At 36.9% G+C, this 26,855-nt stretch overlaps 1 protein-coding gene across 4 annotated transcripts in view; it reads right to left on the bottom strand.

Moving 5' to 3' along the window:
* Window positions 1-26,855, bottom strand: part of LOC306998039 (NACHT, LRR and PYD domains-containing protein 3-like) — a 59,780-nt gene that overhangs the window by 17,749 nt on the left and 15,176 nt on the right. For all 4 annotated transcript variants that reach the window (XM_079611772.1, XM_079611774.1, XM_079611771.1 and 1 more), the window contains exons 8-10: window positions 20,875-21,045; window positions 16,838-17,011; window positions 11,774-11,944 (exon numbers count right to left, since the gene is read on the bottom strand). In XM_079611772.1, the coding sequence (XP_079467898.1) occupies window positions 11,774-11,944; window positions 16,838-17,011; window positions 20,875-21,045 (516 nt within the window). The remainder of the gene's footprint in view (window positions 1-11,773; window positions 11,945-16,837; window positions 17,012-20,874; window positions 21,046-26,855) is intronic.

Raw genomic sequence — 26,855 nt, 5'->3', positions numbered from 1 at the left:
TTGTTGCCCATATACACACCTTGCATTGTCACCAGGGCCCACATGAGGTCTTTGTCTTGCTTGGCTGCGTTGATTTTCCGCTGCGCTTTCATGATGTCTTGCGTGTTGTCTCATTTCTACTGTGGAGGCCAGTTGCCATCCGACACAGCTCTTTTGAATTGCTTTTGAAATGTCACTGTCCAATCCATCCAAGAACAAAGTCTTTACCTTCATTTTCTGGAGGGCTGCAGAGTGGTGGCATGGTTGTTCGTGTGGTGCGTTAGGAACTGCTTGACCCCGTCCTTCTGCAGCGGCTGGAATCTGGTTAGGATTGCGAGGAGTTGGAAGATGAGCCGGATGCGTCCTGTCCTCCTCTCTTATTCTCACAAAACAAAAACAAAACAAAACAAAAATCGCCATAATAGGGAGAAGAAGAAACAATGTCAGAGCAGTCATTTTTCAAAGATACGTCATTTTTAAGATTGCATAATGCGTTTCTCTATGTGTCTTGTCTTTCCTCTTGACAACGTGAGTAGACCAATTTTGCTTTTGTTTTTGTCAAATGTGACACGCTTAAACCCCCATTGAACCCATAATTTTCTTTTAAATACGGCACCTATTCATGATACCAAATTCCTATAGCTTTGTCCATTAATTTGTATGAACCCTTCGAGAAATCAACATGTTCTTCATCTTTCCTTTTTGAATTTTCATTACCCATTTTTACTTTTACAATTTTGTTTGTTCAATTTCCCTATATTAATTAATTTTGTTTTGTTAATTTATATTTGCGTATTTTTATTTATTCTTTTATTACTTTATATTTACCTATCAATTTTCCTCGCGCAGTCACCCACGCTCTCCTCTACGTATTAAATTTTCCCTGGCGCAGCCACCCCACGCCTTGCCTTCATCCGTCGATGCAGGTCTTTCAAAATTGCCTAAATTCGTCAATGTAGGTCTTTCCCAGACAACATATGTCTGGTGTTTTGGGAATTTACTAGGCTTATCCCAAAACGTGACTCTTTTAGGCGAAACTTTAATACGCTTTGTGGTCTTATCCCGGACCTGTTTGGGAACTTGCTATCAGGTCTATCCCAAACGTGACTCTTTAGGAAAAAATATTCAATACGCAAATATCAATCAACAAAATTTGTCTTATTTGTTACATAAGAAATTTCCTCTCACCGTCTTGTGAGTCTCACTGTCTGTGAGTTCTTTAATCTTGGAATTGCGTCCACCTAGGTCGTCGTGAGGAGTTGAACAATTCTCTTTCCTTAACATTGAGGATTTTGAGCCGTAGAGTATTCTCTCGGGATGATCAGTCAATTGTTCCCCTCACAACGATCATCGGTATTGCAATCGCATCCTCGTCGCCATTTGTTGTGGAAATTTATCAATATTCAATACCTGGATGAAGGAGACAAAGTCGATTCTCAAAAGATTAAACAAAGTATTTTATTTCTTGCAAGAAATAGGCGTTCAACATACAGACAGTGTCTAAGTATGAGAAGGCCCATGGCATTCTCACGCAGAGAGCATCTGACATGAGAAGGCGAAGGCTAGTCCCTTTCGCCAAGTTTATATACCCTAACACACCCTGAGTGGGTTGCATCTTGTCATAAAGATTTGTCTCTCGTTTACCTTAAAAGGAAACGTCTGTATACGTCCGTGTTCAAGATCTCGTCTAATCACAAATTCTATCTGAACAGATCAATGCCCTGTCTGCACAAAAACCCCCTCTCTCTCTCAGCCCCTGCTTTTTCACACCTATTGCCTCTCTTTAGTTCGAACAAAGCTGCACACACACATTTTCACACTTGTACAAAAAGTCACTTGCTACTTAGTTCTTCTTAGAACATATTGTTCCTGCAAGCTTATTCTAACTTATGCATCTCTAAATGTTTGGTTACTTATTTTATTATTGTGCTTCAGCTTATATGATTATATTCCTTTAAATGCTTATGAGTAAATAAAAGTTCAACGTTAATACAAGTTGTACCCATACAAAAGCAAAAGAAACACATCTAAATGTAAAATTTCCATAACACGCTCCACAATAGACTGATCACTTTCTCACAAACTACATTTCCCATACTCACTGCCCGGACTCATCAGCACTCATCATCTAATTCACCTGGAACTGATTACACAAACACCTGCAGCTCATCCACACTCACACATATAAACCCCGTTCACTCTGTTCATTGCGAAGTATTGCATTGCCCCGGCTTTCAATTCCAAGCGGTTATCTCTGTGTTTGCTGTTCTGTTCCTGACCTTGGACTGTTGATACCGACCTCTGATTGTTCTCCGCCTGCCCTGACCCGGATTGCCTATTGGACCTAGCCTTTTGCCGCCTGCCTCGACTATTGCCTGTGACCCCGATCTGCCCTGTGTTCTCTCCGTTGTTCTGTCTGCTACTATTTGACCCTGCCTGTTGACCATTCCAATAAAATCTGCAAATGGATCCCTCTGAGTTCGCTACGTCATTACAGCAATCACTCAGACTGAAGACAGAAAGAGAAAAGAAAATGAATCAGATTTATGATGATCAACTAGCGTGTTTAGCTTCACCCAGCAGACTTTTGCTGACAAATAAACAGGGATATCCAGATGCAGGTAACACAGAGAAAGACTACACACTGCTCATTTAAATATACCACTTTATGTTCGTTTACACATTCATTTCATATAATTTTTAAAGGGTCATGAAACCCCCTAAAACACATTTTTTGAGATGTGAACAGATGTACAGGCTGCACATCACTGAAAATAATAAAAGCACTTATAAGCACTTGGTATTACCAAATAAGTGGAAATGGGTTATTTTTGTGTTTTTCTGAGCAATACACATAAAAACAGCCCTCATAATATTCACAAATACACTTACATTTCTATAAATCAGTTTATATGAATGAATGGCTTGCTCCAACTGTTGCTCTGGTCTTCGTCAACAACACGTGCTTGCGCCCCCTGCTGGTGAGGTCGACTAACAGCAGATGGAGATTATGCTCGGTAATCTACTGCTTTTCCTGCAGTTCCTGGATGGAAATGTTGAATTTACTGTCGAATTTGAACAACTGAATTTGTGGAAGCGAATTCAATGGTTCAAATTCTACAGTAAATTCAACATTGAAGTGGATTCACTTATTGTAGAGTTAATGAAAGTTATCATGAGCATGGTAATGTTTTAAGCAGATCTTAACAAATGTCAGTAGACCGGGAAGATTTTAAAACGAGCCGTTCATTCATAAATACGCAAGATCGCTGTGAAATGCAGACCGGAAGTCAAAAGACAACGAGCGCAGCGCTGAAAGGGGGCTATATATGGTCAATATAATGAAGGTTGTGAAATAATTGGCTAATATTAACTCTGCTTTGGTGCTGTAATGATATTGCACATCACCACGATAAACGACCTCATCTGAGCTGCTTCAGTGGACTAACAACACTCGTCAATGTCACCATGTTTTAGATGACCAATCAAGTCAAAGTAGACGGGCTTTATGTTCACAGAAGCTGCGAGTCGAGCGCGAATTCCAGCGCCGCTTCACGACCCGCTTCAGTTAACGGTCATAAAGTGTGAGATATGATGCAAGCAGCGAAACTAACCCGCTGTTTTACGATAGAAGTTATGATCAACAGACAGAAATAATCAGTTTGCAAAGACTATCAATCACAGCTCAGCTTTGGGAAGGGAAGATATACAGGTGAAGATAAGGAGACTGAGAGAAGAAGAAAGAGAGAATGTGATGAAGATGAGAGAGGAAGAGCAGGTATTGCATACTGTGCCCAGGGTGAGATTATCATTATTACAATGGATTCATATTTAACACAGATATATGTGACCCGTCATGGAAAGTAGGGACACAAGTCGGAAGCACAACTTTTGAGCAAAATGAGAAAGAAGCGTTTTTTTCTAAACTTGTGATTTTCGCTTTTTTGCAGAATCTGTTAGTTGAGATCACGAAGAAGCCTCTCCATGTTTTAGATATCAATATTGGTATATTTAAAATCGTACATTTTTAGGTTGAAATCGGCTTGTTTTGTGAGATTATAGCTCGCAGTAGGGGAGTGTCATTGTCTGTGTGTATTTCCATACTGGATAAGCCGGCTTTTGTTTATTTTGTTATTGCCCCCGCCCTCCAAGGGAACAGCGTGGTAGGGCTGGGCGATATAATATCGATATAAAAAATATATTGATATATTTTTTAAATGGAATATGGAATTAGACCATATCGCATCGATATAGTTCAAAGTTGCGCTGTGATCCTTGCTGCAAGCTGCTGCGTGCTTTTGTAGCAGTCTGCGTCTCAACAGCCCAGTGTACAACGTGACAAATACTCACATTAAATGTTTACGCAGAGGAACAGGACACTGCAGTTCTCAAAAGTTCATTATTTGCATGTGCTTTAAAGCATTGCCGGTTAAACATGTCATTCGCTGTTGAAGCGCTGTTCTAATGCGCTTTTCTGCGCGCAAACAGCCGACGCGCGCATGCACTAAAAGCCTGTCTAACAGCGCCTGGATACTGGACTTGGACTAAGTTATCTTTCGAGTCTTTTTGAGCTAATACTGTCAAATACACTCAAGGTTTACATAAAGAAAGTTGGTTATGTCTAAACTGAAAGCAAACCGAGAAAATTGAGAGAAATCTGCGTGTCATATTATGCGTACATATTAGACGCGTTGCTTTCAGGTCTTAAAGGGATAGTTTACTTTAAAATTAAAATTCTGTCATCATTTACTCACCCTCAAGTTGTTTCAAACCTGTATTCATTTATTTCTTCTGCTGAACACAAAGAAAGATATTTTGAAGAATGTCAAACCAAACAGTAGTCTGTACCCATTGACTTCCATAGTATTTTTTTTCCTACTGTGGAAGTCAATGGGTACAGACTACTGTTTGGTTACTGACATTCTTCAAAATATCTTTCTTTGTGTTCAGCAGAAGAAATAAATTAACACAGGTTTGAAACAACTTGAGGGTGGGTAAATGATGACAGAATTTAAATTTTAAAGTGAACTATCCCTTTAAAGAGACAGTAGCCCTAATAGTAAACATGCAGCCGCTTGTCCTTAAAGGGATTGTTCACCCAAAAATAAACATTTTGTCATTCTTTACTCACTCTAATGTTGTTCCAAACCTGTATTTATTTATTTATTTTGCTGAACACAAAAGAAGATATTTGGAAGAATGTGGGTAACCAGACAGTTGCTGGTCCCCATTGACTACCATAGGAAATAAATATAGAAGTCACTGGGGAACATCAACTGTTTGGTTACCCACATTCTTCCAAATAACTTCAACAGAAGAAAGAAACTTATTCAGGTTTAAAACAACTTGAGAGAGTAAATGATGACAATTAAACATTTGGGGAGAACTATCCATTTAATGTTAATAAAACAACATGTGCTTTACAGCTTTACAGGGGGTATGGCTTATCTAAATGAGATGTAAATGAGCCCTATTGTCACTCCCAGCAGCAGAGAGGTGAGAACTGATCAATCTTTAGAGGCAGATTTCTCAACTTAGAGCTTTTTTGAGTGCCTACCTTCAAATGGCCACAACCTCTCCAAATATTATCAGATTTCCATGTGTTACACATCGTTGGAAAGCTTGGAGACTACACTTTCAGAATCTGTGAATAACTCAAAATGCCCCAGAACCGACTTGTGTCCCTACTTTCCGTGACCAGTCACATATGTTCTTCGCTATAACAAGGGAAACTATAAAACTCAATTTAACAGCACAAGCACCTATTAAATATATTTCCATAATAGTATTATTGTATTAATATATATTTGTATACCTCGAATGTGTTTGAATATTTCGCCAGTATCAGCACTGGGACTGTTCACTATATTACTCCACTTGTCTGTGTAACTTGCATCATTAAGCCAGTAGGGGGTGACCATAGACTGTAAAAAAATATGGACGTAGTGTCGGTGACGTCACCCGTAGGTTTCTGAAGAGCATTTTTGAAGCCTAAAGTGGGCGGAGCCGGCCATCGCCATCTTGGCCTCGCGTCACCGCTCGTCACTCCCGGATAACAGAATATGGGCAAAGAGGCGGAGCTGAGGAGCCTGGTTATTTGAAACCACGCCCACCTAGCGCGACGTTATGGAGATAGCTCGGGGTTGGGAGCTAATGCTATATGCTATTCACAGTACCAAGTTTGCGACTGCACAGGGCCTTGCGCTAAAGTGACAGTTGATGATTAAAATCAGATTGCCAATTAAAAGGTCTTGTTTTTGCCCTTCGAAATATTATAATAGTTAAAAGACATAGCTACAAGTGAGACTGTGTATCGTGATTCTGTACAGCTATTCTGCTAGTTGAAAATGTATGAAGGTAAATGAGTAGCAAAACTCGAGAGCACGTAGATGTGAATTTGAGAACTTGTACAATAAATATTTGTACTTGTATGCTCAAATTTACACTCACAGCTCTGATGTGAAAACCTGTAAAATAAAAATCTGAAGTTGAATGTTGAAATTTGTACTCGCAGAGAATAGTCACAAACCTGTACTCTGAATTTGAAGCTGCAGACAAGTAGTCACAGATGTGTAAAATGCCGTTCACAAAAATACAATGACTGACACAAACGTGTAATATATATTTGCACTTCTTCTTACATTCATATTCCCAGTACAACCTCAAATAGGCACTTGCAACTCCTCAAATCTGTCACTACAAATTCAAATTTCGCGCCTTGACTTTTGCTACTCTTTATATATATGAGGTGCAAAACTGACTTGTGCACTTGCAACTCAGAGGCGCGAGAGAAGGGGCGCGGGCGGGAGCGGGGGTGTTTAAAGGAGCCGGTCTATTGGCTGGCGCCTAGCCAATGAAATGGGTCTTTTATTGTACGTGATGATTTGTTTTTAGATAAACTTGATTTAATTAATGATTAATGCAGAAACCAATCGATTAGATCTCTTTTTGTTAATATTTCTTCTCCTCCATCTAAATTTGTTTGGGTTATGTTTCCCTCATTTGAGTGGGAACAATATATGTTATCGATTTGTTTTTGTTATTATGAAAATTGTATATTCATCAAACTAAATGGAGTATTTTAAAATAAGCAGCCTTTAAAATGCAGTTTGAGTCTGTAAAGTTTTTAAAAAATCAAAAAGCCCAGAGATCTGTATCTCTGCTAAATGAATTTAACATAGCCTATGTTTGTGATGCCCTTTATTATTATTATTTTTAAATGTTTGTTTGTTTCTTTTTATTTAAATTATTGTTGTGTTTCAAGTTATACAAAATGTGAAAATGTGTATAAAAAAAATGAAAAGAAATGTGACAAGAACTTGATATTGATTTCTGTATTTTTTTTCTTAAAAAATAAGGTGGATAGATATCCCTCATTTAGCAAAAAATATATATAAATATATAAATAAATTATATTATCAAACTCAGTAAACACCATACTAATAATCAACGACACGCGTTTAATTGTACATTACGCATTTTCCTCCCAGAGAAAACCAAGAAAACGCTTAATGAGGCTTAATGACTGTATAAAAATGCTTTGTAAAAATAAAAAACACACAATTCGTTATTATTAATAAAACAGGCAGCAGGTTTATTTACACTGAACACAAATTTGCTTTCTTATGTCATATTCTGGGCTCGTCTGCTTTATTGTAGGCTATGCTTAATTACTTTAGTGTTTACTGAGTTTGATAATATCATTTATTTATTTAAAATCAGTCTAATGCATTAAGCCATGTTAGCGTTTCAGATAGTCCACGAGGAGGCGGGTTTCGTGACATCATCACGTACAATAAAAGACCCATTTCATTGGCTAGGCGCCAGCCAATAGAACGGCTCCTTTAAACACCCCCGCTCCCGCCCGCGCCCCTTCTCGCGCGCCTCTGAGTTGCAAGTGCACAAGTCAGTTTTGCACCTCATATATCGCGAAAAGAGTAGCAAAAGTCAAGGCGCGAAATTTGAACTTGTAGTGACAGATTTGAGGAGTTGCAAGTGCCTATTTGAGGTTGTACTGGGAATATGAATGTAAGAAGAAGTGCAAATATATATTACACGTTTGTGTCAGTCATTGTATTTTTGTGAACGGCATTTTACACATCTGTGACTACTTGTCTGCAGCTTCAAATTCAGAATACAGGTTTGTGACTATTCTCTGCGAGTACAAATTTCAACATTCAACTTCAGATTTTTATTTTACAGGTTTTCACATCAGAGCTGTGAGTGTAAATTTGAGCATACAAGTACAAATATTTATTGTACAAGTTCTCAAATTCACATCTACGTGCTCTCGAGTTTTGCTACTCATTTACCTTCATAAAAATGTATTATGCAGTAATTTTACAATATACTGTATTATTCTGAGAGTGTGTGTGTGTGTGTGTGTGTGTGTGTGTGTGTGTGTGTGTGTGTGTGTGTGTGTGTGTGTGTGTGTGTGTGTGTGTGTGTGTGTGACCGTGATTATGTGCACACATGTCAGTCAATCTTTTTTTACAGTCTATGGTCCCGTCAGCGCGGCATCGCTCGTCAAGTTCGTAGAGAGCTTTATTATTTAGTCCATTTTAAATTCTGATTTTGGCCGGATCTCAATTCTCAAATGGGTCAAAACATAGAGAGATATTACCTATGAAGTTCAAGTAAATGCGCTAGAAATACGCGCTCATTCAAGGATGTGCATTTATTGCATGGACGGAGAAAGCACCGACACTTACAGGATTTCATCTGACGGTACATAAGCATGTTATAATCTGTTCCAGAGCAAAGGCACCGCAGAACGAGTGTAGCCTTTATATCTATAGACGTTTTTAAATCTGAAAACTCCAAAAAGCAACGAAATTGTCAGACATCCATTAGTGCATGCCATGTTCACAGAGGAAAACAACTGGAATACACCGCTGGTTGTTCTCTCGAACGATACTCGACGACAACGGCGGAATACAAAGACGTAGGCGAGGTACCGTAATGGGTGTATTAAATTATATGAAATAATCCCGAATAAAAGCACAAACACGGCAGAGATGGCAAGTTCAGCAGCTGGAATTTGCTGAGGTGAAGTGACGGCTAACCAGCTAGCATTGACATCATTGGGAATCCACCTGTCACACAAAAGTGGACACACCCTTAATTTTCTAGAACTTTAAATATTAATCAACGAAACGGGTGAGTTATAAAAAAATTCACCCCCCTCACAGTTGTTATGAAGGGCAAAATTAGCTGTATAGACCAAAGCCACATTGAGAACCAGGCTGTAAACATGTTTTTTTCTGCTGTAAAGTTGGGCATTTTAACATGGGGGAGATACAGATTTGACTCACTTCTGCAGCCAGCCTCAAGCGGCCAGTCGATGAATTGCCGTTTAATTCACTTCCGTGTTGGTTTCAAGAGAGAGACAGGGAGGTTGCCGCTTGGGGGTGACACGTGACTGTCTTTATAAGTGAGCAACTGAACCATTCATTGAATCGATTAGTCCAAAAACATTGATTAATTCAGGAAAGAAACAAGTTGCTGAAACTGATCTTTGATGCTCACACATATTGCTCATATGCCTCTGGACACAGAAGGATTGCATTGGCGATTGATTGAAATGTAACATTTATGCAAAATAATCATTGAATCATTTCTCATTCCTGTTTGGAATAAGTGATTGTGTTTTGTCCACAATAAGCATAACATCTATGCATTCAATTTTGTAGTGTGGATCATTCATTGCAACATTTAACCTAAAAAAAGCACTATATAAATGTAACAAATTATTATTATGATTATTAATCTGATTTTCTTGTTTAAGAATCTGTTTTCTGCTTGACTAATAATTTATGCTTCTGCCCACTGACATGCTTTTAAAGCTAATGATATCCATATCATTAGTCATTAGCCATTGTCAGCAGCCATATCACCCTGTAGCCCAAGACTGGTTTCCCACTGAAGCTAAGCGGGGCTGAGCCTGGTTAGTACTTGGATGGGAGACCTCCTGAGAAAACCAGGTTGCTGCTGGAAGAGGTGTTAGTGTGGCCAGCAGGGGGCGCTCACCCTATGGTCTGTGTGGGTCCTAACGCCCCAGTGTAGTGACGGGGACACTATACTGACAAAGAGTGCCGTCCTTCGGATGAGACGTTAAACCGAGGTCCTGACTCTCTGTGGTCATTAAAAATCCCAGGATGTCTTTTGAAAGAGTCGGGGTGTAACCCCGGCATCCTGGCCATAATATGCCCAGTGGCCTCTGTCCATCATGGCCTCCTAATCATCCTCCTATATATACTAATTGGCTTCATCACTCTGTCTCCTCTCCACCAGTAAGCTAGTGTGTGGTGGGCGTTCTGGCGCAATATGGCTGCCGTCGCATCATCCAGGTGGATGCTGCACATTGGTGGTGGTTGAGGAGATTCCCCCCTTGTATGTAAAGCGCTTTGAGTGTCCAGAAAAGCGCTATATAAATGTGATGAATTATTATTATTATTATTATCCATTTTTTGTCCTTCAAACACATTAAATTGCACATGTGTAGATCAGGAAAATCACAAATGTCCCCCGAACCCCCACAGCAACATCAATTTTGGGACCTCAGTCTTTATAAAGTCCTGCGTACGGCCCTGCCTTCATGTTGCCATTGTCTTCTGTCTGGCTTTGTTCCCTGTGACTGCTGTTGGTGACCTTCATGTTTCTCAGTCAAGTCTTTGTTTTTTTTTTTTTTGTTCACGTTTATTTGAATACAAACAAAGCTTTTCAAAGCTTCAAATCAATTAAACCAATTTTGTCCTGGCAGAAAGCAAAGCATAAGGATGTAGTGTGATGACACTGGTGAGTTTTGCAAGGGACTTTTACTGACTTTTCTCAACTCACCGAAGTGACGTCAACGTCCGGTCTAGCAGTAGCATAACCCATCAGGCAAGTGTTATTTTAATAAACTTATGATGTACTTATAAAACGAGGCATTGGGAAGTTTGTGAGTACGGAACCTATTTGCACTAATATAGAAGTTTTGTAACATTATGGACATTATTAGTGGGGTAAATTACGAGATACATATTTTGAGCCGTTAGCGCCTGCACTAAGACATTCTGCTGATTTCTCTAAATAAGCTCTAACTTTAATATTTACAATATTTCACAAACACTTGTTTAATCTCAGTAAATCTGCATGATTCATGGGTCCACAGAGATCATCGCCCCTCAGCGGTGAACCATTGACATTTTGAAATGTGTCGAAACCGTTATAACGTAACGGAGCCTCGTTTACTGAAATCATGTGACTTTGCCAGTTTGATACACACTCCGACCCACTGATTTGAAACCAAAGATTTGTAAAGGTTTCGTAGATTCATGAAGCGTGTTTCGAAAGCGCTCATCACTAGCCTTCAGTCAACTTGTCTTCAGTGGATCTTATTACTGGCAGACACTGATCACAGACTTTTAAAATGCACTTGTTAAATTATTACAAGTTACATTATATACTGCACCAAAATTTGACATTTTAAATTTTGGGAAATACAAACATTGATTGAAAGCAGTTATGAACATTTCTGATGTCACAAAAAACATTGTTCTGCCTCTACAGTAACTGAAATAATTATTGACCCATGATCAAACTGTCTGTCTTAACCAAATATTTAAAGCTTGATATCACGTTTTAATTGTGTTTTCAATTTGCTGTTTAATTTTATTACTTTAAATTGTTGTGGCTCTTTGTGACGCTGAGGAAAAAACTGCTCTGACTCAAACAAGTGAGGAAATATTATCATCAGCTAACATTACAACTAAAAGTAAAGTAATATTATAAATAAATGAGCAATACTCACTTCAGTGTGTTGAGTCGACAGTGTTTATCCGACAGTAGAGCAGCGATCTGATTCACTCGTGTGTCTCCTAGTTCATGTCCACTCAGATTCAGCTTTCTCTGGAGTAACGGGTTTATACCCACAACTCTATCCACATACTGACAGGCTTCCTCTGCAGCAGGACTCACAAACCTGCAGAAGAGTCAATTCAGTTCTCAACTCAATGTCTGTTGCATTACAAAAAAGATTGATACGATAAATTTCTTTTTCTTTTTCTTTGAACATTTAAATACACAAATAAATATAAATTTGAAGGAAACTAGAGCGACACTCAGTCCTAAAGCAAACTCAGTCATCACTTGGTCGCCTCCAGTTGGTACAAAATGCAGCTGCAAGGCTGCTGACCGGGAACAAAGAAATATGACCATGTCACCCCAATTTTAGCGTCCCTTCATCGGCTCCCGATTCATTTTAGAATTCAGTTTAAAATCTTGTTGTATGTTTTTAAAGCTCTTAATGATCAAGCTCCATTTTATCTAAGAGATCTTCTTACTCTTCTGTCATCTTCCAGAATAAGATCTGCTGACCAGGCTCTATTATCTATCCCCCGCTCCCGTTTAAAAACTAAGGGAGACAGAGCTTTCTCAGTTGCCGCCCCCCGTCTATGGAATCAATTGCCTCTGGACATCCGCCTTGCACCTTCCATTTACATTTTTAAATCAAAACTTAAAACGTATCTCTATTCCCTGCCGTTTTGATACTTAATATCCTTGTTTCACTGTTTGGTTTGTTTGGTTTTACGTTTCTGTGCTTTTATTTATTTATTTTTCATTACTATGTTCAGCACTTTGGATAGCTCTGCTATATTTAAATGTGCTTTATATATATAATTTACTTACTTGCATAAGAACAGAAACGTATCACAGAGCAGAAGGGCAAAAGCTCACTAGATCATGGTTTTCAGTATGAATACAGAGTGTGAAATTAAGAGAAATTAATTCTGGCTTTTAAGCAGGAGAAGTGAGAAACGTCAGCACAGAGAACACTGGCTGTGAAACTGCATGTTTGTGAACATCTGGAGACTCATAGACCTGCTGTAGAGATGCAGTGAATCTGGGATTGATGCAAAAATATTGTGTTCAGAAAACTATTACACTAAAAGGATATCTAGAATTTTGATGAGAAGTGTGCACAAAAATAAAATTGTTCATTTAAATGATCAAGGTATACTCCAGAATAGCAGCCCATATACACTGTGTGCAAAATTATTAGACAAGTTGTATTTTTGAGGATTACTTTTATTATTGAACAACCACAGTTCTCTCAGTCAATCCAAATTGTTAATAAACCTCAAACCTGAATATTTTAGGAAATAAAAATTATGTTTTGGCTTTTTATGACAATATCTTTTGTCATAAAAAAACTTTTGGTGTGCAGAACTATTATGCAGCAAAATGAAAAATTAACATTTTCCCATCTCACTTGTTTATTTCCATCTGTTAAAGTGAGAATAAAAAACAAACAACTAAATTTACAAATAAACATTTCTGACATAAAAAAAAAAAAATCAGTGAACAATATAGCCAACCCTTCTTTTCAATTACAGTTATAAGCCTTCCATTCATGGAGTCTGTCAGTTTCTTGATCTGTTGATGATCAACTTTTTGTGCAGAAGCCACCACAGCCTCCCATACACTGTTCAGAGAGGTGTACTGTTTTCCTTCACTGTAAATCTCCCGTTTAAGAAGGGCCCACAAGTTCTCAATAGGGTTTAGATCAGGTGAGGAAGGGGGCCATGTCATTATTCTTTCATCTGTAAGGCCTTTACTGGCTAGCCAGGCACTGGAGTACTTCGATGCATGCGATGGAGCATTGTCCTGCATAAAAATCATGGTCTTCTTGAAAGATGCAGACTTTTTCCTGTACCACTGCTTGAAGAAAGTATCTTCTAAAAACTGGCAGTAGGTTTGGGAGTTCATTTTGAGTCCATCTTCAACCCGAAAAGGTCCAACTAGCTCGTCTTTAATAATACCAGCCCATACCATCACCCCACCTCCACCTTGCTGTCGTCTGAGTCGAAGTGGAGCTCTGTGCCCATTACTTATCCAGCCACGGGCCCATCCATCTGGTCCCTCAAGAGTCACTCTCGTCTCATCAGTCCATAAAACCTTTGAAAAATCTGTCTTTAGATATTTCCTGGCCCAGTCTTGACGTTTCAACTTATGTTTCTTGTTCAGTGGTGGTCGGATTTCAGCCTTCCTTACCTTGGCCATGTCTCTGAGCACTGAACACCTTGTACTTCTGGGCACTCCAGGTAGGTTGCAGTTCTGGAATATGACAGCACTTGAGGATAATGGGTTCCTGGTAGCTTCACGTTTGATTCTTCTCAAATCTTTGGCAGTTAGTTTTCGTTTTTTTCTCTCAACACGTTTCTTGCAACTCTGTTGAGCATTTGCTACAAAACGTTTGATGGTTCTGTGATCACGCCCCAATATCTTAGCAATTTCAAGAGTGCTGCATCCCTCTGAAAGACTTTTTACAATTTTTGACTTTTCAGAGTCAGTTAAATCTCTTTTTTTGTCCCATTTTGCCTGAGGAAAAGAAGCTGCCTAATAATTATGCACACCTTGATATAGGGTATTGATCTCCTTAGGCCACACCCTCCCTCATTACACAAAAACACCTGAAATGCTTAAATCCAATTAGCATTCAAGTTTTTACAGCTTGGAGTTAGAACAAATGCATAAAAATGATGATATGGTCAAAATACTCACTTGCCTAATAATTGTGCACACAGTGTACTGACCCATAATGTCTATTTGACCTTTAGCTCGTATCACAACTAAACTGTGTTGACGTTTATCATCATCATGACAGAAGCTGCAGAATCTGATCTGAGGGTTGTTCCATAAAAGACGGCAAGAAAAGCGGGGATTAAACTCCAAAACCCGACTTGAATGAACCTAACAAATAAGTTAGGGCTAAAGCGGTTTCATAAAAGGTCATTCAAGTTCAAGCAATCCCACTAATTTGATCCAGGTTTATCTAGTCTAGATAACTGCGTGTAAAAATCTGCCAAACTTCCAATACTACTTCTGAATAGGATTTCTACTTCATAAATTGTATGAAAATTGTAAAAATAATGGTTCAGATCCCTCAAACAACATATGGAAATGGAGGCGCCCTTATATGGGCAGTAATGTCAACTAGTGAAAAAGTTTGGTACTGCGCCCAAACAAAATCGCACTGAAAGCTTATTTTTTGAGATATCAACCTAAAATTTTAAACACACCTTGTTCAGATTTTTGCCTTTGATTCGATTTTTTTGCATTTTTAGAGTCCTCCAGGTTTTGAAAATATATATTTTATATAAAATATGAATAATTAAATTTTTAACGTTGTACATTTTCATAAACTCAAACTTCTATAGCTTTTTTTCTGTTTAACTTTCTTAATTTATTTCTCTTCTACAAAAATCTGCCAAATGTCTTCTTAAAAACAAGACCAATCTTACATCTATACTCCAAAGCATTCTTGAATTACAACCATTTAAGTTCGGAATGTGCATTTTCATGTATATTCAAAAAAAGGGGGGCGCTTGATAAGGAGTTAAAGCAATTTTTTTATTTTTTTGGAGAAAGCAAGAATGTTTGGTTGGATTTAGTTTATACGGTACATTATGGAGAGGATAACATGAAATTAAGAGCAAAAGTATACATTTTGAAAAGATATGTGCAACTCTAAAATCAAAGAATATTCCATAAAATAAAGGAATACATATTAGCCTATAACTAAATAACATTCCCTCCCTTTTAATTCTAGTTATTTGTCATTTTATTTATTTAATTATTTAATATTTAATATTTGATATTTAAATAATATTACTTGAATAACTTATTAGGAATTATGTGTCATTGTAATTTTTCCCTTTTTTTCATATGTAAAAGTGTCTAACTATGTACTTATTGGTTATTGTTCCAATTATGTGTTGGTGGGTATTATCACAAAAGAAAAAAAGTAGAAGGAAAAATAAGAAGGATTTATTGGGGGAAAATATTATGTCTTTAACTGTACATTTGTTCTAAATGTGTTTGAATTGAAAGACATAATAAAGTACATATATATTATATATATATGCTAAAACATTTGTTGTTGGACATTAGATGTGCATTATTTAGAATTTTAAACCTACAAATAAGTGTATTTTTTATGATAGAAATAACTGTAAATGGACTATTGTAAATAAAGTCTAATATAGTCCAATTACTAAGCACAGATTCATCTTACCAGTTAAAATGTAATCTGTGCTTTTGTAATTATTTATTGTAAATTTTGTGATTTTAACTTCTGCTTTAATAAGCTTTTTTATTCTATTTTAGATTGTAATGTTCTTCTAATAACCATAAAAATGTACTACAGCTGCCAATTAAAACCAGAGAGAAATGTATTCATAAATCTTTAAAACTATCTAATTAAATCTTGGGCACAAAACATTCAGCCAGTAAGAAAAGAAAAACTGTAGTTCAGCTCATAGGACTTGATGTTAACTCTACATTGATATAACAACGATAACATAAACATTTCATTTACAATTTAACACGTTTGTAGGTCTATATTATCTCATTTATCATTGTAGCCTTATTTAAGTTGATTTTCTTGTATATTTATTTTTGGACTGATAGTGGTTAATAAAGTCAAATAATGGTATGAGAGAATATCAGTCATCATTGTGTTCCTATTGGTCAGTGTTAGAGGATCTGTGCAGAGGATCTGTGCAACAACTGAGGCTTAGCCTGACAGTTAGCCTGCCCTGGACCAGGCTAGTTTCCCAGCATAAGTTGCCAGAGTAACTGAGTTTGAACTATTTTAAGTTTGCTTTATGAAAAAGAATCAATCGACAATAAGTTTGACTAACCAAAATAAGCCTGGCTTGTATTCTAATCTTGTTTTATGGAACAACCCTCTGATCTTGATCATTTTGATGCAACAAATTGTCAAGCTAATTGTATAGCTAAAATAATATATTAGTTATGAATATTTAGCCTCCATATAACTAATTTAGTTAATTATTAGATCCCGTCTCACCTCAGTGTCTTCAGTTGGCAGTCTGGATCCTGTAGTAAATCATTGAGCTCCTTCACTCCTGATTCTCCAGGATCATTCCCCGTGAGATCCAGCTCTATCAGGTGTGAAGGGTTTGATCTCAGAGCTGAGGCCAGAGCTTTATAACCTTCTCCTGTCACACTGCAGTTAGAGAGTCTAGAACAGAGAGGAAAACACTCAGCTGAATAATCAGTTAAACCTGAACAATATAAATCTGAATGATCGCTCTTCCAGTCGCCTCTACAACAAGGAAGCCCATCTTAGTCGTCTTGTTAAAGGGATAGTTCACACAAAAATGAAAATTAGCCCATGATTTACTCACCCTCAAGTCATCCTAGGTGTATATGACATTCTACTTTCAGATTAATACAATCGGAATTATATAAAAAAGATGTCCTGGCTCTTCCAAGCTTTATAATGGCAGTGAATGGCTGTATATTTCTATCAAAGTGCGCACAAAACAGGCCCTGAAAGAGGCGTCCACTACTTCCGACGCATAAGTTGTGATTTATAAAAACAAACTTGACGGGAAAATGTGCGCACCTGCACACAAACTCTGACCCATGCGTACGAACGTTTTGGAGACGGAGCAGTTTGGCGACACCGATGGTGACCTGGAGTTAAATGTCTTTTTGGTGACTTTTTTTAGACAGAAAATCGAAATTAAATTATACATATACAGAAAGATAATTCAAATATAATTTGACTCACCAAGCCTATCACTTGAAGCAAATATCCACACCTTAAATGTCCGCGCCAGCGAGCACGTTGGGCCGTTTAGTGAAACTGACGCATATCTAACCGGCAGATGAAGAAAAACTGTAAATCTTCTTTATGAGTCCTAATCATAATAGGCTACAGTGCATGTTCACAATTATAGCTTAAATAAAATAATGATTTAAAATATGTTTTACTTCCGATATAAACATTTAGATTAAATTTGCCATTCTCATTAATGGAGTTAAACACTTAAACTAGCCTACATGAAATTTACTGAAAAGTTAATATATATTTAGCCTATATATATAAATAGCCTATAAATATTTGTTGTGGATGCAATGCTTTTGAACACTTTTCCTCTGGCATGCTGTGTTTCAATGTTTTAACTACAGAGATAATTGCTTATCATGATAATAGCAGATTGTGCAAATATAATGCACAACAAAGGTCTATCTATGTTTCCATTAAAAATATAAATCAATTAAAAATACTATTTGGTCAGTGGAAAAGATTGAGAAAAACTTTCTCTGAAATGTATTTTACACTATTTGATTTAATTATTCAAAAACAAGGCAAGGATAGGCTACTAAATAATTTTTATTAATGTAATGTGACGGCACATCCGTATTTCATATTTTCCTAATGTCTTGTACCGTTAAACATGTTATGACGTGGATGAATAATCATATGCAAATGATATGCAGATGAGGATATGCATGGTAAAACTAGGCGTTGTAAGCTCCATATATGGTTATTTCGGGGAGGAGACGCATGTGCACACAATCTTCCGCTGAGTGGGATTTATAAAGGGAATTCTGCGCAGGTTCTGGCATACGCACAGTTTTATAAGTCTGAATATTTTTTTGCGCACGCAATTTCTGGCTTTTGGGCGCACGTACACTTTTAGTAAGGATCCTACACACAGTTTTATAAATGAGGCCCCTGGGGGGTTAATAAAGGCCTTCTGAAGTGAAGCGATGGGTTCGTGTAAGAAAAATATTCTTATTTAACCCTCTGGGGACCAAGAACGCGCGGGCGCGTTTTGCTCGCTTTTTTTTTACATAGCAGCAAAATAGACATAAAATACTCTGTCATTTTTGGTCATACAGACTTAAGAAATGTGAAAAAATAAGCTGTTAAATATCTACTTTTTTATGTGTCCACTTACAATCGAAATAAAACATTGTGCTTTTGTAAAATAAAGAAAATATACAGGGTGTGCTTTCTGCCTCTCCGTCTCCGTGAACTTTTTTTCTAATGCACGTCTCTAAACTTAAACAAAACTCAGCGAATACTATTCACTCAGACATGAGCAATATATCTTTATAATCATTTAAGTGTGTAGTTTTAAAATTATCTAATTCAAAACTAAAACAAATATTCTCTGTTTATGTAATCTATATAAAAAGAGCGAGTTCTCATTTCAGCTCATTATACCTCCTTATCTTTTAATGTGACCACGCCCACGCAGAGCGCACTATTGAAACGCAAATTATCTGAGGCAACACATGCAAACCGGCCACATCAGCTCGATAAAACACACCAAGTTTAATCAGATGAATGTACTGTCATCTTGCGAGGCTGTGAGGAATAATCCTGGGAAACTTACCTTAGAAGTGCTGGTTTCACTTTGAGGAGCAATGGATTCAGTTGAGGATTAGTAGTAAGTTTTTTATTCTTATATGGTTTGTTGTAATCGCGATATGGAATAGTGTCTGTAAACCGCAAAAAGACTGTTTAAATATGAATCGCGTTTATGTGTGTGATGAATGAACGGCATATATGCGCGCTGTTGCTAACGTTACTAGTTGTGGATAGACTATAAAGTTTTTACTGTAAAATAGACATCAAATAAGCTTTTGTTAGCCAGTTTCTGCTCATATGTTAAATATATAGTATGTTTTGTCAAAAATAAACTCATAAACTATAGATGTTAGTGTTTGTTCCAATGTAACGTTAGGCTAAATCAAACTAATGAATCCTTAACTTTGAAATATGTATGATACTTTAAAAAAAGAAAGATTACACTTGAAATATTGTTAAAATTGTAATTGTTGTTGATTTACATGTGAACACTTTTTAATAAAATAGCAAAAATATATTTACACGGTAGATGTAAAATAATCTTTATAGGTCAATATAAGCTTTCTCATTAAATTATTTATTGTTTTTTATTAGTGACACATTTGGGCAAAGGATGTATTCCAAAACTTTCTGAAAATACAGTTACTAGAAATGTTTACCTTGGATATTATACAATTTGCATGTATAAAAAAAATTGTGAAAAAAAAAAAAAGTTTCCAAATCTAACTTTGAACTTAGAATGGCTCATATAGCCTATTTGAACAGGATTGGTTTCCAGGTATGACTATGCACTAAAAATGTGCTTTTGACTTTAATTTATATTTGGATTTTATATATATATATATATATATTGTCCTCACATTCCTTATTGTGTGACACACCTGAATGGCTCATTATGCAAGCTCATTATGCGGGGTCATTATGCGGGGTCATTATGCCGGCCATTGTCTTCTCAGGTGTGAACCACTTTCTATTCATCATGGTGTTGGATCGTCGACGCCCCTGCGCATATTGCCTTCCCAAACAAAAAGTGTTTTACAAAATGTAAATCAATGTATTGTTTTATGTGAACGATTAGGCAGGATGTTTTTCACATCATTTTGAAGCCAGAACTCGAAGCGACAACATCCATTAGTCAAAAGTCTTCGGAAAACATATTTAGTATGCGTTTTGTGGTCTCATTTCAGCAACTTTCATTTTTATTTTTTTCAATAACCACGCATAAACATTATTCTCTTAAAAATACAAACATGTACATACATGTTGCTCACATATTATGGTAGCCCAGTTTGTGCTATATAGAGTGAATTTACACCTTTGCCATTAACATGTTTATAAATAACTGAAAAAAACACAAATATCAGGGCATTTCAAAACATCCCAAGGGCCCCAAAAACACCTTGGTCCCCAGAGGGTTAAAACTGTATCGACTAAAATAACTAGCTTTTTTATTAACCCCCCAGAGCCGTCTGGAGCACTTATTTTACAAGAAAAGATACTTGCCAATGGCCCTCAGGATCTGTAGCTCTTATTCTGATATTTAATGTTAGATCTTTCCTTTTCTTGGAACAAAATGAATGTCACTTCAATATTTCTCGATGAAAAAACAACATCGACAATAAAATAGCAAAATGACAGGATTGATATGGTATACCCACGGTGTAACAAATAAATAAAAGATCTTTGAATTTTTCAGCTTAATAAGCTCAACTTACCTCAGTATCTCCAATTTACACGTTATATTCTTCAGTCCAGTGCAGATCAGCCCCACTCCTGAATCCTGCAGATTATTACTGTTCATGTTCAGCTCTTTCAGATTGGTGTCTGATCCAAGAACTGCAGCCAGAGCTGAACAGCTTTTGTCTGTTAAGTTACAATCATTCAACCTACAATAAGTCACAACACAGAATTAGATGGAACACATACAATACATGTTCTATATGCTAATATTAAACAATTTTTCCATTTATTTTGTTACATAAACAGCATATACAGCACAGAGGCTGAGTTAAACTAACATTCATCTTCAAAAACTACTATATCCTGTGCATTAGTGTATTTAATCAGTGACAAATTTCCTAGATAAAATGAAGCATGTTTGAAAACAATTTTTGTGTAAAGCTTTTATAGCTATTCGATTTTTTCTCTATTTATGTCACCTGATGGAGTTTAGGTTCTTGCCACTGTTGCCTCTGTCTTGCTTAGTTGGGGACACTTAATATTCAACAATATTAACTTCACATAGTTGAACTGGTGCCTGACTAAAATTTATTAAATTGATGGAAACATGTTGAAATATGAACTATAGATAGGTAGGCAACCTTTCAATGATAAATACAGATGGTACTCAACCAGAATGCCTATTACTGCCACGCCAGGCACCGCGGCAAAACTACCGCGGTAAAAATAATCCAGTCGCATTTCAAAGTCATTCGTGAAATGACCGCCAGGTGGCGCAGAGGGACATTGTGCAAAACAGCAGCTATTGCCGTATTTTGAAATGTATGCGGGGTTAATGTCAATTAACAGATGAAATACTATAGAACATTGTTTAGGACAGAAAAATAGAATCATAATTTAAAAATAGAGACGAGAACAATATAGCCTTTATTTCATATTGTAGCCTACGCCTAGACGTCGGTGGGCGACATAAGCCTATTGCCCGTTGGGAGCAGCGTGATAAAATAATAATAATAACAAAAATAACAAACAAAAATAAATTAGGTGCAATGAAGCTGATTATTTGTTTACTACTCTATTGAGGAATGAGACGAATGATGAGCGCTTCTCTGGAACAGATTGGAGAAACCGGGCATTTCTCAGTGAGTAAATTCATGGCTGAGTGGTAGAACTTACGTATCGATCATTTGGAAGAGTTCGAATCCCGAACAAACATAGACTATTGTACATTTTATATTAGCCTATTAATGCATGTCATAGCCTATTATTAATCAATATTAATGTTTGTATAATTAAACAAACAAAAAATTTTTTTATACAGGATAGCCTTTTTTTTGGTTCCTAGCCTATACATTTTTTTTTAAAAACATGGTTTTAATAAGGTGCGATTTGCCAGGGGGACGGGGATTTCCTTCTGGTCTAAACCCTGCTTCTGCTGAATTATTTTAATCCCCCCTCCCTCCACAGTAATCAATGCTATAAATTACTTCACCAATAGACCATTTAAAATATATAATGTAAATATATGCAACAGGCACGTTTAAACGACAAACAATAAAATCAGAACCAGTTTCAGTTACGTTCATGGTTCCAGTGCCTTATTGCAAGCACGGCTTTCAAAATGTCACAAAGCGTGTTGAGATTATTTTGAATGAAATATTGAAGTTTATAATTAAGTATTTTGGCACACCACGCCGAGTGGCGCTATCCATTGTTCTAAAGTTGGGTTTTATTCTGGCATGTTGATTTAGTGTTCGGCAGACGCGGCGGCGCGTTCATTTGGATTTATTTTTCTCATAACAGCTAAAATAACTTAGGCCCTAATAGGCTACTCCGTAGTTTTATTAGTCATACAGATCAGAGTAGAGTAGCCTACATCGTTCAAAACTGTAAACTTTTATTCATATTTAAACTTTTATTCAAAAGTTTATCTGTCGTCGTCTCTGTCTCCGGGAACTGCGCGTCACAAAAATGAACCGAAAGCCACATTCCTCCGCTCAGTCACGATAAGAAATCGGCTATGTCTAAAGCCTTTAAATATCTAAATATTTAATAAATGTTATCTGATTAGGTAATCCGTATGAAACCGAGAGGTGCAGATGATCTACTCAAACATGTTTAGCTATCATGTGAGCGCTTCCCAATGAGGAACGGACAAGGGTGAAAATCTCGCTATAATTAAATGTAGTCTAGGCTAAATCGCCCTGAATTAAATTGTAAAAATAGATCCGATAATTTATTTGTCGAAATGTTGCGATATTGTTTCATTTAAGTTCATAATTATTATATAAATGTTATTTAGTTTAGCAGCAGCAAGCACTGTGGTTCGAGATTTATATATAAAAAAATAATAATAGCTAATTCCCAAATTGCGCACCCTGGTTGTAAGGATCCAAAGATCCCCGTGGAATTTAACATTGAGTTGAACATTGTATTCATGACAACAAATGAACATGCGTTTGAACAAATGAACATGCGTTTGTATTTAGGTTTGCTTGGAAAAAGCTGGCCCAAACCGATGTAGCATTTTATTTCTTCAATTATTGAAATAATTAAATGTTTATTAATAAACTTTTATGACAGAAATATTAGCCTATTAGCCTACATAGCCTAAATAATTAAATTATTTCATTATCAACACTTTACTAGCCTAATGCTATGTCTAGAATTAAGTGTGAATTCCGACTTCTCTTTGTTTTAAGTCGGTCTCAAACTCAGATAGCCTGTGGGGGGTTGGGGGTTCAGGAGCTGTTAATGTTCTGTCTTTCATCTGCAGAGCGAGCCTGATGACCAGGCAAAGGCAAAATACTTTTAAAGATAAATCTCTCGATGTGTCCAAATATAGGCCCTTAAATTATAAATATTGTCGTTTTATGTATTGTATTTAAAGAGGTTTCACACACACTTTCAGTTGAAGTGTTCAATCCATTTGTTTCAACTGGTTTTGTAGAATTTTAACATGTTTGAGCAGTGTGTTTGTCAACAATCTGGCATTATCTAAACATGAACTATCGACGAAACGCGTTCTTGCCAACTAAAAGAATGCAAGTGAGCAGCAGATATACAGAGCTTTTTATTCGCGATCCACCTCGTTTTATTGTACGGTGAATTCAACCAGGCATTCTGTTTGAAGCAAGACTCAATTATTTGTTACAGTTTTTTTTTGCGTTGTTTGTTTGTATGGATGACACACAGCGACATACTACAGTATTATCAGCTGTATAATGGGGTTTTACCCTGAAATCTTGTTTAATTTCGAGAGAGACCCGGCGCGCGCACTGCAGGGAGACTAAATAAACTAAAATAAAAGAGATCCAGCGCGAGAGAGAAGCAAAGAAAAACGCATGATCTTAATTTATGTTGCTTTGAACTATTTTCGTTTTGTAGACTAGCTTACTGTTTTAATAGTTTATTTAGCTGCAATTTCTTTGGCAATACAGATTTAAAATTTCGCAAGAATAAGATTCTGTTTCTTACTTACGAAACTCGATGCAACCCTGTTTTAAATAAATAAACTGCCCCCGGCACTTTATTTAAACCTTGAAATGTCCAGGATCTGTTTTTAAAAATGTCTTCCTTTGCTATGGCGGGTATCAATGTCAGTCATCTCAATTTCGTTGATGATTCACAAAACAATAATTTAGCAGATTAAAGATAGCTTCATCATCTTCATTTTCTGACGCGATCGGCTGATAATCTTCCTTCATCAGTTTTGTCGTCTGTGCAGCGGCTCTACTGGAATGTAGCAAATGTATGTTGTAATGTGCCATTGATAATTAAACAAAACGCTTGACTTCAATAAACAGTTACCTATCTAAGCATCAAGAATGGTAAAACATTTAACGCTGTCAGCCAAGGCTAATGAGATTCGATCTCGCCTCGCTTGAAGCTCCGCGAAGCTCGTGCTGTTGCGTTGTCCACTGCGCTATCGTCGGTCCGCTGATAAGACGTTGCTCTTGCAAAGCCTCATTGATGTAGCCTAATATTTTTCTATTGCAATGTTTTGTGTTGAAATGTTTTCATTATTTATTAAATGTATTAGGCCTACATTTAATTTTAGTATTGTGATTATATGAATTCATTTAACTACATGTTTCACTTGAATTGATCTAGTTACCACATTTCAATCACTCTCAATGAGCCGCGGCGCGGCGGCAGATTACGCAATAGAGAGAATAAACTGACACTTTTCAAAGTCTGCGATTGTAGCGCCTCTTAGCGGTCAAAGGCAGCAAATACACACCCGCAATTTTAAAAGTCTTATTCTGGTTGAGTACCATCTGTAAATATAGCCTATACAACACAAGGATATTTTTATGTTCATAATAAAATACAGCATGGTATAAAAGTAGGCTATGAAATTTATGATGCATATTATAATGTTTAGACCAGGCCCGGTTCTAGAACCAAATCACTGAGGGTGCTTCTGAAAATAGTAAGGGTGCTTACATAAACGTAGGGTCTTCCAAATGTTTTTAGTCTAGGGGGAGGGTCAGCCAAATTTCATATTGTACCGTTTTTTTGTATTCATGAAAATAGAAAATTTCAAAGTGGCTTGTTTGGTGCATATTTTCCATGTAGCGCCATGTAGCTCTCTCAGTCTCGGCCCCCCATCGCCAGCAGATGGGTCTGACCCAACAAAAATCGTTTGATAGTGCGCGCGCGCGTACACGCTCAGAAAAAGTGCATCATGTCAGAACAGAACGCCTATAAAATGTTAACCCGGCAAAGCTTTAAAACACGAGCAAATAATGAACTTTTGTGATTGCGAATAAGTGCAGTGTCCTGTGAGTAACTCTACCGCTGTGAAATCACTGACATGAAGCTGACTAGCTCAAAGGTTTCACGTTGCCTGCCTAGCAACTAAATATTCTTTTAAAGCTTCAAACCAACAGCAGAAACGCTAGGCATTTTATTTAAAAAATGGTAACACTTTATAATAAGGTTTCATTTTGTTAGCGTAAACTAATTTCCTGAGCGGGACGCACACACGCAAACAAAGTGGGCAATTAAAGAGACCTCTTCACCTATGCGTATCACGATCGCGAAAGGACACAACCAATCAAATGCATTAAACATGAAAGCATAATTAAATCATTTCTGATTTGAAAAATCGTGTTAATGGATTTATTTTGTGTATTAGCCTATATGTATGGGTGTGAATCCGTCTGTGTTTCTATTGTCGGCAAAATCTCGTTTACATGTTTGCTATTAATAATTTCATCTGAGGGTGCTTTCACTTTTGTTTGAGGGTGCTTAGCACCCTCAAGCACCCCCGTAGAACCGGGCCTGGTTTAGACTAGTGTTTACTGTTAAATGCTGTGTTCATTGATATCTGCTCAAACTTGGATGTTTATAATGTGCTAGCAATAATGTTTCATAGTTTGGAGCGGTTCGATTGCTTCAATAATGTTCTCTGCACACTCTTTGGGTTTGGGTCTTGAAAAGCAAAACGCGCCAAACATAGGCTTCATGTTTTTACGCCAATCTCATTTCATAACATCTAAGGAATATATTTATATGTTCTCAGTTGTTTTTTTTTTTGTTTTTTTTCAGGGACTAGATGACACTGATGGAGTCCTGCTGACTTGGTAAAATGAAAAATCAAACAATATGGAAATGACAGGTATGAACTATGTTTCAGGAATAGCACAAAGGTGTGATCAGTGTGTTCAATAATGTACCTTTTTTGTCCATTGTTGTGTATCTTTGGATTATGTTGTGTTGTAAATAAATCCAAAAAATCAAAAAGCCATTCTTTTTTAAATTCACTCCTCATTCTTTGTGCAAGGTTCCTCATAATGATATGGCCTGATAGCACCTGATAGGGCCATTATGGGTCTTTGTCTTTCTCAGGTCTGAAGCACATCAATATGCATGGGTGGTTCACGCCTACCTCGCATACAGCTTTCTTACACAAGACATGTCTTACAAATTTTAAATCAATATATTGTTTTATCTGAATGAGTATGCAGGATGATTTTGATTCAAATATTCTAGGCTACGTGATACAATT

The sequence above is a fragment of the Phoxinus phoxinus genome (assembly GCF_949152265.1).
Source record: "Phoxinus phoxinus genome assembly, chromosome: 5".
NCBI lineage: Eukaryota > Metazoa > Chordata > Actinopteri > Cypriniformes > Leuciscidae > Phoxinus > Phoxinus phoxinus.
The sequence above is the reverse complement of the archived record's forward strand: the minus strand, read 5'-3'. Positions and strand labels throughout refer to the sequence as shown.